General features: G+C 39.9%; 1 protein-coding gene across 1 annotated transcript in view; it reads left to right on the top strand.

Annotated features, from left to right (window-relative positions):
* RYR3 (ryanodine receptor 3) overlaps window positions 1-13,398 on the top strand; it is a 253,870-nt gene that overhangs the window by 131,077 nt on the left and 109,395 nt on the right. Inside the window, exon 38 of the mRNA XM_082485921.1 lies at window positions 635-772. Within this exon, the coding sequence (XP_082342047.1) occupies window positions 635-772 (138 nt within the window). The remainder of the gene's footprint in view (window positions 1-634; window positions 773-13,398) is intronic.

Genomic DNA, 13,398 nt, shown 5'->3' with positions numbered 1-13,398 from the left:
TGTGGCATCTGATCATGACTGAGAAATGTGAAAGATTTGAAAATGCTTTGAATGGTTGTGAAGCAATGTAGTGAACTGAAGTGTATTAAATTACCTTGTAAAATGACATTCCATTTCATTGTATACATTTTCATGAAAAACATGTATCACCAGTATAATCTCTGAACATCTGCCTTCTTACAGTTTTAAATTCAGTTAATGTCTTTGTTTATGATGCTAAATATCTCGACTGAAAATTTGTACTATATTGTGAGGTTCAGCCATACGTTTATTTCTTTAGCTTACACTATGCGTTATGAAACAAAGGATCCCATATTTAATCAGATATGACTCAGTCAAAATTAATTACCATAGTAGAATCTTCAAAAATTACCACCTCTTTGGTTATAATACTGAAAAAATAATACTATAAATCTGGATATTAAAGTATGTGTACTGAAATAAACATAATTTGAGAGGTGCCACTGTAGCTAATGTGTTAAAGCTGCTGGGCTTACAAGATTTTTTTTTCCTGTATGAAATTTGCTGGTTAAAAAAAAAAAATCCTGTAGATATTTTGGTATTGTTTAAATATCAAAGGAGTTAATCTTAAAAGGTTAAGTTTTGTTTCTAACCAGTTTTATTATTTGCTAAGGTATTCCACTAGAAGAGGAGGAAGAGGAAGAGGAAGATTCCTCCTTGACCGGCAAACTCCGTTCATTAATGTACAAAATCAAAGGTCCACCAAAGGCAGAGAAAGTAGAACCTAAGGAGGAAGAAGAGAAATCTCCTAGTAAGTTTTCCTTCCACATAAATACTTCTGTAATGGAAGTGTTAATGGTGTACACAGTCAACAAGAGTGTATTTTCTAATAGAACTAGGACTGAAGAAGGAGACTACATGTTTAAGTTCCTTCTGTTTCTTAGAACAATTGTTCTACATACTGAACATCTTAAATGCATTGTTAAACAAGTTAAAATGGGTGGAAGATTTTGGATCCAGATCATTAACTCTGGGGTTGAAAATTTGCATATTCTTTACAAAGAAATGGAAAAAGTTAATTATGGCACAATAATCTAGACTCAAGCATTCCAAACTTGAGAAGTTTCCGTTGATGAGGGGGGTTTTAATGCAAAAACTTTCTTCTTTACAGCTTAACTGCATTTCATTTTTCTTCGCTGCATGAGAAGATGCTACTGCATCTCAGTAGCAAAATGTATGTGGAAAAAATGGTTTTACAGTTCTTGTTTTTTTGTATAAAAAGGGATGGCTTTCACTTACATCACTCAATGGTGGTAAATATATACATTCATTAAAAACTAACTTGTTCTGATTTATCTCAAGCATCACATAAATGCAAATATATATATACCATGTCCTTTCTGAATTTAAAGAAATATTAAATCTATTTGACTAATTAAACAGAGGGATCATCTTTTATTTTCACAAGTAAAAATTCTGTATTCATAAATGCTTCAGTTAACAGAATTTTCCAGAATATGATATGTTATTTTTTTATTCTGCTCTTGGCTTCTATAGATCTTTGACATTTGTCTCTAAAACCAGAGGACAGAAAAAATACTGTCTAGATATCATCAGTTTGCCTGAAAACTTTTCTCTATAGTTCGTAAATCTCATTGCCCTTTACAGTGAGCTTGCATGTTGCTTAAACGTACACGAGAAGAACAGACACTATTTAGCAGAATTTTTTTTAATGTTCCTTTCTGCAGTGCAATATCATAAAGCAGGAGGACTGGGATACCCCTGTGTGTTTGCTGAGTCATATTAAGCTATTAACACTTCTTAAAAATAGAAATATTTAACTCAAAACACTTGAAAAGTCTGTGTATATGTTTTGAAACGAATGAGATGAGAGACAATTTAAACCACAGACCTAGGAATAATATATACGGGGGAATGTACATCACATCACTGGAAACAGTCCTTTCGCCTAGCACAGCTGAATAAGCGCAACAGAGAACTGAAAGTAACTGTTGAAACAACACAATAATTTATTTAAAGTTAATTAGTTTAATGGTGTTTAAGCCAATAAATAGTCTTTATTCCTTTGTTTTCAGATCTGTACTGCCATGTGGCAGTGATTTGTAGAACCACAGAATGGCTGAGGCTGGGAAGGGACCTCTGAAGGCCGTGTGGTCTCATGAGGGGGCTCAAGCAGGGCCAACTTTAGCTGATTGCCCAGGACTATGTCCAGGCAACTTTTGAATATCTCCAAGGATAGAGACTCTACAACCTCCTTGGTCAATGTGTGCCAGTGCTCAGTCACCCTCACAGTAAAAGTGTTTCCTTTTGTTCGGATGGATCCTTCAGTTACGTTGTGTGCCCATTGCCTCTTGTCCTGTCTCTGGACTCTGAAAAGAGCCTGCCTCTGTTTTCTTTACACTCTCCAGGTATTTATATACACTGATGAGATTGCCCCTGAACCTTCTCTTCTCTAGGCAAAACAGTCCAAGCTCTGTCTTTGTTGATGCTGAGCAATTAGGTTGAGGAGCTTTCTTTGTAAAAAGGCCTGACACTACATGTTGCATGGCATTGTGAAGGCTGGTTGGACTTGATTCATATGACGCGTGTATACGCTGATAACATATATATCCATTTTATATATTGTATTAAATGTGAGCTATGCAAAGCTTCACAGATGTTAAACAATGGAAGTTTTTCTCTTGAATTACAGTTAGTTCTTGTAAAAAACAAACGTAGTTGAATCAAGGTTATTCTACACACAGAGATGGAAAAACTTAGCACTGTAATTCATAGTTTTTGTAATACAAAAAGATGGAAAGTTTGTCTTCTGTAGAAGGGTAAATTAAAATTATGTTTGTTGTTATTTATACACAAATGCCATATGCTTGCCATATTTCCTATCTGTCTTCTTATTGTTTTACTGTGCCTAATGGCATAAAAAAGCAGAAAAGGAGACCAAGAATTTGTTTCAGCAAGTTTTCTCATATTCCTACAACCAGATTCAGAAGCATTATCCAGAAAATATTTGAACACTTACAGGGTATATGTTTTGTTCTATACCTTTAATATAGAGGGAATAAAAAAAAAATTTTTTTTTTTTACTCCGTTCAGTCAATTTTAACTTGTAAATGCTTCCAGAACTGCTTATAAGTGCTATAGTGTATGTGAACCATTTTGGTTCTCTGAAGTGCTGGATTTTCAGGGAAACCAAGCATGTTCATAACCACAGAGGGATGTCATATATAGCAGCTGCTCATTTCTTTATAATGTTTTGAAGAATATTATTTAGTTCGTTAACCAATTTAAGAAATAATATATGTGCATTAAGTAATTGATAACCACATGCAGTCACGTCAGGAATGGAAAGCTGAAAATAGACTATTGCATGTATTACTAATGTCTCAACAATACACTGTTTTTAATTAAGGGAAGCACTGAAATAAAAAAGATTATAGATACCTTCCTGTAATGTTTGTTACAGAGATTAGTTCAAACTCTTTGCTACTTAAGAGCAAAACAGAACTTGTTTGTAAAGGGAAGACAAGAAAGTCCTACATCCTGAAGTTATCTCAAGTTCTGTCTGCTTCAGTTGAGTAGCAATTTGTCATTGTTATTTCATCTCTGCGATATTTTGTGTTGCATTTTGAAGGTGTATTGTTCTTTTGGCTCTGCTTCCTCTAATAAATTATTTATTGTGGCTGGTCCTGTTACTGGCAGGGAAGGATTAGTAGCAAAATGAAGTGTTCATATTGCTTTCTGCTGCTAACTTTTCTTAGGGTATGTATACACAGAAACATACATACATGCACGTAAAAACCCCAAACCACTTGAAATAACAGACTTTGTATTCTGAGCAGTATTCCTGCACATATGCATCCTCATACCCTATTCCCTAACACAGGAGGAGTGTTCATGGTCTAAATAGGCAAGATGGGTTCTGTGCTTGCAGTTCCTCTACCACCTGCATGAGTGTTTTTTTGAGACTCTGAGCAACTCAACTGGCTTTCACTGCCATTTATTACCCCCAGTAAGGTTGATGTGTAGTTTGAATCTCAGAAATTTTGTCTTTGCTATCATATGTTTACGAGTTTTCAATCCTTTCTAGTGACTATGGATGCTGAGGAATAAGTAAGGCAAAAAAGCCAAATTCCTCCAGGTCTTCCTTTAGAACATAATTTTTTGCTGGCGTTTCTCATTGCCTTTGTGAATCAAGCTTGTTTTTTGCCAGCTCTGAGTTTCTATAAAACCATCCAAATATCACGTGCAGAATTGTGCAAGTGGAGTGAGGTTGATCTTCCAACCATCTTCTACTTCTAATTTACTCATTTTGCCTTTGTACAGACCTGGAACAGTTAATTTCATTTCAGACTTAATCATTTCAAGAGTTGTGTGAGACTAGACAGCAATGCTGTTTTATAACTCAGGACACCTTGTACATGATCTGCTTGTTCTGTAAAGAACCGGAGAGGGTTTATCCTGCCCTGAAAGCACGTTTTGGTCCGTTAAGCTTGTTACTAGGTTGTAAAGACATTAAATCTTATAATGATCTCATGTGCTGCATGAAAATGGGTTTTATTCTCCAGTGACTCATCTGTTAGCATCTGCTTTCTCTTTAATGGTGGTGGGACCTACACAGTATCTGGGAAGTATCATTTCTTCTTCAGGCTTCATGTGGATTCTATTGTCATGAATCAGGAAGCATTCCCACCTAAAGCCCCAGGGCACATAGCGTTTGGTCCTTGGAACAGAGCAGTTTACGTATTGCCTATACTGCAGCTTTGCGTCAAAGAAATGCAGGTTGGACAAGTGATTCTACAGTGTCTGTTTTTCTAGAAATTTCAGATAATCTCTTCAGGCTTGGGCTTCTCCTTGTAGCAATGCATAGTACAAATATGTATGTGGATGAAGTCATTCACAGGACAATGAAAAATTGTATAATGTTTATAATATAGTATAGTATAGTATATGCTTGACTGTAACTGGAGACTGTGAGATATGTAGTCTATGCGTGCATTTCCCACCAGGAAATTTGGAATTCAGAGTGTGAAAGGAAATGGGTGACTGAGGTACCCCAATACTCTTATCTGCAAGAAGAGGGGTGGTGGTGTGCATGGCGTGTACCTATTGCCAAGGCTAAAAGTCTCTGGCCTTGAATGTCTGGTCATACATACTCAAGGTGTGAATATTCGTAGGAAGGAACTACTTTTTACAAAGAAATCTTTCTTTCCTCTAAGCACGCCTTCGTATCTACTCACAAATGGACTTTTATCTTGGGAGAGGAATACCGGCAGTTTAAACTTGTGTTAATGATGAATTAGTAAAATATGTTTTTAAAAACAAGCTAGAACTCAGCGATAATGAAGCAATAAATTAGTGTTAATTATAATGACAGGACTTTTGTAATTGTCAAGTCATGATTTAGATAAGGCATATATATGGGGGACTCATCATGCAGCCTTGAAAGATTGTTAAGGCACTGCAATTTCTTGTTAAAAATTGGAAAAACATTAGCAACTATTTTAGCATGTCACCATGCCCAGTATTCAGATTGCTTCCAGCTTCTGTTACAGGTTATTCTGCTGGCCTGCCCTTCACCTCCTTCGCCTAGCCAGAGGGTTGTGCTGTGATAAAAGGGGTAATACTCCTTATACAAACCAAATGGCAAAGACAGACATTTTGTTTAAGATAAGGATATGTCTGCTCGTTAGTTTTTCTGCAGGTAGAAATTAAAGGAGATCAATGATCTTGTTCATGCACTTAGAGAATAGAAACTATGCTGTCAGGCTTGCTTAACTATGGCTTTTCAGGTGCCTCTAACTTAGGGAGGGTATCTGCTCTTATAATATGAATTTTGCATGTAGGACCATATATTCATAGAATCATAGAATGGTTTAGGTTGGAAAGGACCTTGAAGGTCATCGAGTTCCAATCCCCCTGCCAATCCCACCTCCCACTAGACCAGGTTGCCCAAGGCCACGTCCAGCCTGGCCTTGAACACCTCCAGGGATGGGGCCTCAACAACCTGTTCCAGTGCCTTACCACCCTCACAGTGAAAATCTTCTTCCTAATGTTCAATCTGAACCTGCCCTTTTCTAGTTTAAAGCCATTTCCCCCTTGTCCTATTGCTACATGCCCTAGTAAAAAGTCCTTCCCCAGCTCTCCTGTAGGCCCCCTTTAGGTACTGGAAGGCTGCAATAAGATCTCCCTGGAGTCTTCTCTTCTCCAGGCTGAACAGCCCCAACTCTTTCAGCCCCTAATCATAAGAGAGGTGCTCCAGCTCTCGGATCATCCTCATGGCTCTCCTCTGGACACGCTCCAGCAGGTCCATGTCCTTCTTATGTTGAGGACTCCAGAGCTGGATGCAGTACTCCAGGTGGGGTCTCACAAGAGTGGAGTAGAGGGGCAGAATCACCTCCCTTAACCTGCTGGCCACACTTCTTTTGATGCAGCACAGGATACGGTTGTCCTTCTGGGCTGCAGTCGCACGTTGCTGGCTCATGTTGAGCTTCTTGTGAATCAGCACCTCTAGGTCCTTCTCCTCAGGGCTGCTCTCCAGCCATTCTCCACCAAGCGTATTTGTGCTTGGGATTGCCCTGACCAACATGCAGGACCTTGCACTTGGCCTTGTTGAACTGCATGAGGTTGACTTGGGCCCACCTCTCCAGCCTGTCCAGGTCCCTCTGGATGGCATCCCTCCCCTCCAGCGTGTCTACCTCACCAAACAGCTTGGTATCATCGGCAAACTTGCTGAGGGTGCACTCAACCCCACTGTCCATGTTGCCGACAAAGATGTTGAACCATCCAGGTCCCAGTACTGACCCCTGAGGAATGCCACTCGTCACTGCTCTCCACTTGAACATCGAGACATTGACCGCAACTCTTTGAGTGCAACCGTCCAGCCAGTTCTTTATCTACCGAGTGGTCCATTTGTCGAATCCGTGTCTCTTCAATTTAGAGACCAGGGTATCGTGTGGGACAGTGTCAAATGCTTTGCACAAGTCCAGGTAGATGACATCAGTTCATCTGCCCTTATCCACTGCCACTGTAACCCCTTTGTAGAAGGCCACCAAATTTGTCAGGCATGACTTGCCCCTGGTGAAGCCATGCTGGCTGTCACCAATCACCTCCTTGTTTTCTATGTGCCTCAGCAGAATTTCCAGGAGGATCTGCTCCATGATCTTGCCAGGAGCAGAGGTGAGACTGACTGGCTTGTTGTTCCCTGGGTCTTCCTTGTTTCCCTTTTTGAAAATAGGGGTTATGTTTCCCCTTTTCCAGTTGGCAGAAACCTTGCCAGACCGCCATGACTTCTCAAATATGATGGCTAGTGGCTTAGCGATTTCACCTGCCAGTTCCCTCAGGACCCGTGGATGTATCTCATCAGGTCCCATGGACTTGTGCACCTTCAGATTCCTCAGGTGGTCTCGCACTTGATCTTCACCTACAGTGAAGTGCCCAATCCCCGCCTTTGCATTCTGCATCATGGGCAGTGTGGCTGCAGTCCTTGCCAGTAAAGACTGAGGCAAAAAAGTCATTGAGAACCTCAGCTCTGTCTCTGTCCCGGGTAACCAGTTCTTCCGTTTCCTTCCAGATAGGGCCCACATTTTCTCTAGTCTTTCTTTTCTCGCTGACATACTTAAAGAAGGATTTTTTGTTTGTCTTAATGTCCCTGGACAGATTTAGTTCTATCTAGGCTTTAGCTTGTCTAACCAGATCCCTGGCTGCTTGAACAATTCCTCTGTATTTCTCCCAGGCTACCTGCCCCTGTTTCCACTCCCTGTAGGCCTCCTTTTTCCTTTTGGTCATGTCCAGGAGCTCCTTATTCATCCATGCAGGCCTCCTGGCTTTTCTGCCTGCCTTCCTCTTTGTAGTGATGCATCGCTCCTGAGCTTGGAGGAGGTGGTCCTTGAATATTAACCAGCTTTCTTGGGCCTCTCTTCCCTCCAACACTTCATCCCATAGCACCATACCAAGCGGATTCAAAGTCATCTCTGCCAAAGTCAAGGGTGGTCAGCCTGCTTGTGCACCTTCCTCACTGCCTTGAGGATCTCGAACTCAACCATTTCCTGGTCACTACAGCGCAGGCTACCCTTGAGTTTGACACTGTCTACCAGCCCCTCCTTGTTGGTAAGAACAAGGTCCAGCATAGCTCCTCTCCTTGTTGGCTCCTCAACCACTTGGAGAAGGAAGTTGTCCTCAGTGCAATCCAAGAACCTCCTGTATTGCCTATGCCAGGCTGTTTTACCCTTCCAACAGATGTTGGGGTGGTTGAAGTCACCCATGAGAACCAGGGTTTGTGAACGTGATGCCGCCCCTATCTGTCTATAGAGGGCTTCGTACACTTGGTCTTCTTGGTCGGGTGGCCTGTAACAGACTCCCACTGTAATGTCCCCTGCTCCTGATTTCCCTTTAATCCTGACCTATAGGCTCTCAGTTGGCTCTTTATCCGTCCCTAGGCTGAGGTCCATGCATTCCAGCTGCTCGTTAACATATAAGGCAACACCGCCTCCTCGTTTCCCTTGCCTGTCTCTCGTGAAGAGCCTATTGCCTTCCATGCCAACACTACAGCTGTAGGAGTCATCCCACCAAGTTTCTACAATGCCAATGAGATCGTAGCCTTGGAGGTGTGCACACATTTCTAGCTCCTCCTGTTTGTTCCCCATGCTCTGTGCATTTGCATAGAGGCACTTCAGCCATGTCTTCGTTGAGGCTGACTTGGCTGGAGCAGCTGTAATTACTTTGTGCTGCTCTCCAGGCAGCATTCCTGTGCCCTGTATTAATGGTGCCTCCCCATTGGCTCCTGTTGGTCCAGGAGCTCCTGGCTTGTCTACGTAAGACTTTGAGCATGCTGCAGTGTAGCCAGCACATTTTGGAGCTAATGGCTGCAAGCCCTCACCAGCACCCAGTTCCTCTTTCCTTGATACAACATCCCTTGGCTGGTCACAGGCAAACCTGATAATATCCCCTTCCTCCATCAAATCTAGTTTAAAGCCGTGTTAATGAGCCCTGCTAATTTGGGGGCAAAAACTCTTCTCCCCCTTTGAGTGAGCCAACCCCCGTCTGCTGCCAGCAGGCCTGGTGCCGCATAGGCCGTTCCGTTGTTGAAAAACCAAAAATTGTGGTGGTGACACCAGCCATGGAGCCACGTATTAACAGACTGAGCTTGTCTGTTCCTTTCAATGTTATTGCCTGCAACAAGAAGTAGGGACAAAAAAATGAATATTCTGAAGCTATACACTTGAATATGAATATTCTGAATATATGAATATTCTGAAGGTATACACTTGATTACTGGTTCTATAAAAGAAACCAGAAAATAGAATTTACTGGCTTGAACAAATGCCCTTATTCAGTTCCCATGTTAAAACAATGAACCATGGATCTTTCAAAGACATCTTAGTGTGGATATATGAGAATGTTTGTGTGAAAAGGTTAAGTCTCTGTTGAATAATAGCCACTGCATATTCAAGAAAAGAAAAAGATGCAATTGTAGCATTAAGTTGAAGAATCATAGATTGTGTCCTTTGAGACTTTGTTCCTTAGAGGGCTTTTTACACTGGAACGGCAGAATGTTAACTAATTAGTTGTTACTTACAGTAGACTTCCTCAGTGGCTGTTAGCTCCATTTTTTTGTTGCTTGTTTTTAAATTTTGGTTACAGTACATTTGTTTGCAGTACAGTGCATTTGTGATTTATTAGCAGTCAAAAAGAATATCAGACTGTTGCTGACTATTATTGAGATGATGCTGGAGTCATCATGTTTGATTGTTTCTCATCTATTCTCTTGTTTTGGCTGAGTTGCAAGATCTTTTTCTTCAAGTGCAACAAACAGAAGCTTCTCTGTTTCAGTATAGGGCAAAAAAGGGTAGAAAGGATTAGAGGGGAGGAAACAACAGATCACTGTCTTAATACATCTGATTAGAAAAAGAGACTCTAAGCAGACTCTGATAAACCTGAACTAAGATGCACAGAAGGCCTAAGAGCAGCCTAGAAATAACTGTATTCTTATTTCCTGAGGTTTTTAAATCTAATGCCTCTTAAAGGATTATTAATAAAGTGCCTGTCAAATTTTGCAAGTGTTTCTGGTTTTCCTCTTTACAGGAGTGCAGCTAGAAGTCCTGAGAGTGTACTGTTGTGCTTAGATGTGGACAAGTATGTGTAAGTGGCTGGGAGCGGCAACTTGAGAAGTCTTTAGTTTTAGGCAGTAGAAACTGGACTGCAAAGTTCTGTATCTTTAAGAAATATTCAGATAAGAAATTAATCCTGGGAATGAACCTTATACACTCAGAGCTAGAAGCACCAAGCAAACTCTACAGTTTTGGAAAAATATGATGGGTAAGAGGCTGCGATGGTTCAGATCCATCCAACCCAGTATCTTGTTTCAAATGGTGACCACAAATGGTTATCTAGGGACAAGTAAGAATAAAACAATCAGATATGTTACTTACAAGTTTAACGCTGTCCCAGTCTCCAGTTATCTTCAGCTCAGGAGATTTCCTGAGTCTAAAGAGGTTTATCTTTGTATATCCCCATTGTATCATTCTGACAGATATCTGTGTAGTCACCATTTGAGCAAATGTGAACCTTTAGCATCTGCCACATTATTGGCAGGGATTTTCAGGGTTCTGTCATCCGTTATGCGAAGAAACAGCTTTCTTTCTGGCCTAGTACCTGCCTTGTGAACGGGCTTCATTTGACGGCCTCTTCTTCTTGTGTTGGATGAGAAGGTGTGACTGAACTATGGATTAACATAATGGCATCATGCACTCTGCTTTAACCATTCCTTTCTTAATAAATCCTGGGTTTTGATTTGATCTTTTGACTACCAGTGAATTTGAGTTGATACTTATAGCTGTGGGAGACCTCAGCTGGTCCAAGGGATCAGGATGCAAGTTTAACGTTGACCTTGAACAGTTACCCGTGTACCCTTGAAGAGACTGGAGAATCTTAAGAGCTGAGCAAACAAGATAAGGGTTGGCAAACATCCTGGCTTTGACCAGAGCATGAACACCTCACGATCAACAATTGTATTGGCTGGCTGGCATGTGATGTGAGAGTGGATTGGGCAAAAGTAGAATGGTAGAGTATATGCATAGATAAGTATCCGGGTAAAGGGATATAAGAAAGCACTGCTTGTAAAATAAAGAATTGCTGCAACTTGGTATTCAGTGTCATGTCCGTCTCTACAATGACACATAACGGAGCTGATGTTTTTGTAAGTTGTTCAGAGAGGTCTTCCTCTAAGCGATATTAAAAAAACATTTAGACACAGTCCTGGACAACTGGCTCTAGGAGGCCCTGCTTCAGCATGGGGGTTGGACCAGATGACCTCCAGAAGTCCCTTTCAACCTCAACTATTCTGTTATTCTGTGATTTTCATGGATCTGTCTGCCAGATCTTATCTCTGTTAACATCTCATCATTCTATCTATAAATGAGGACTATATTTTCCTACCTCATTTTATTTACAGTGACTTTATTTAAAGTGGATTTCATCACCATTTTATTGCCCAGTTTTGTCTTTTAAGTTATGCATATTTTTTTTTCAGTTGCAGTCATATTTGCTATCCTTCATAACTTTGTATCATCACACTTGTTTGCATCTGCTTATCCCCCTCTCAGGTCTTTTAGGGAAGAAAGGTGCTTAACATCACAGAACAGACCAGGGATATATGCAGAACTTCACTGCTGTTTCTCCCTTTTTGTGACCACTACCATTTAGTTCTACCCTCCGTTTCTTATCTTTCGACCAAAATTTCATCCATGCAGGGACATGGCTAATTGATTTCTCCAAGGCTATTTGCCATACTGCCTAAAAGTAATTACACATAGCAATATGCTACTCAAAAGCTTATCAGAAGAAAAAAAATCAAAAGTTCCAAAGGCACTAAAACCTAAGAAACACTAACACTTGTTATGGAGAAACATTTTCAAAACACCAGAGAGAAGCTCTAAAAGACACAGCACTGTTTTATTGCACTTACACATGGGAACCTTTGTGTAGACAATTCAATATCAGGGAAACAATTTGTTTTTCATTTGTTCATTTCATGAGAATGTGTTTCTTGAGGAATATTATGTTTGTACTAAAAATGGTTATGATCTTTTTGTTATATGTATAAATATCTGACGGTTAACTCAAGTGTATAAAATCATCCTCATAATTGACTCAGTGAAAATAATTTTTTTGTTGCTAAAGTGGGAAAATATCTATTTGGAGTGAATGATATGGTATTTTCCCACATCAAACAAAAAGATCCAAAATATCACATTATTTTGAAAGTAATATTCTTTTCAATCCAACAACAAAAAAAAATATATTTCTGGCAGTAGTAAGGAAATGAGGAACTAGATTTGTAAAACAAAAAGACAAAAAATTGTGCACATTTTGTCCTTTAGCCTTGTGAGAGAGGCCATCAGCTGAGCTTTCGAAGACCTTATTTCACAGGAGGAAACCTTAACTCCTCCTTGAGTTTACTGCTTCAGGTTGCTCTTTATTCCATGTTTATCCCCTTCCCCCCTGATCAGAATGCCAGGGTAAGTAATTATATTCTTTAATAAGATCATTAACAAGTCTGTTATATTTATATAACCAGAAATCAGTGAAACTCAGTAAGTTGGAAAGTTATGGGAAATAATTATTTATTCAAGGAAAGAAGAGCTTAGTGCAAGAATCAAAGAATAGGAGTTTGTCTTGTTGCAGTAAAAGAAGAAATTGTTTTGATTGAAGAAATTTATACAGTGTTTTAGAACAAAGTTTGTTTGATGTTTTCATTCATAACATGCCCCTAAGAATAGGGCTGTCTGGATGAAATACAGAATCTGTCCCCACAGGAAAGAACCTATTTATTGAACAAAATCTAAAAATTAATGATGGTTTCCTATAAACACATCACTAAGTAAACTGTAAGGGAGAAGAGTTAGCAAATGATAGTGTAGACACAGAAATAAATGAATATACAGTAGCTATAAACACTGTTGTGCTAGAAGTTGGCAGGGAGCAGTTCTTACCGTTGGAAGAACTTTGGGAAAGTCAAGAGGTACCTTTGCTGGAAACAGAGAAAAGGAACTTGTATTGTTTTAAGACGGAAGGTCTTCATGTTCTACCTTATATCAGCAATGAACATTTGTTGGAAAGAAGGCTGGAACATGTGTTTTGTTTTCAGGTAAATTTCCTAAACTCTGGGCTCAGAAAAAATGTTTTCAGGGTCATTGAATGTGTAATGTATACAACAGAACTGCTTCGAGCAATACACATGTGTAGTTCCAAACAATACAATTTTTTTTAGAAAGTGTATTCCCAAGTGACAGTGACTTTCCCCAAACAGATGGGGAATACAGATTAAATTTCCCTATTCTAAGTCAGTTCATGTCTTCTACTCCTTAGTGTGTTTGCATCATCACACAATTCTGAGATGTTTCCAGGTAGATCGTCTTT

This window comes from Vanellus vanellus (assembly GCF_965231255.1).
Source record: "Vanellus vanellus genome assembly, chromosome: 6".
Taxonomy (NCBI): Eukaryota; Metazoa; Chordata; class Aves; order Charadriiformes; family Charadriidae; genus Vanellus; species Vanellus vanellus.
This window is presented reverse-complemented; position numbering and strand designations above follow the sequence as displayed.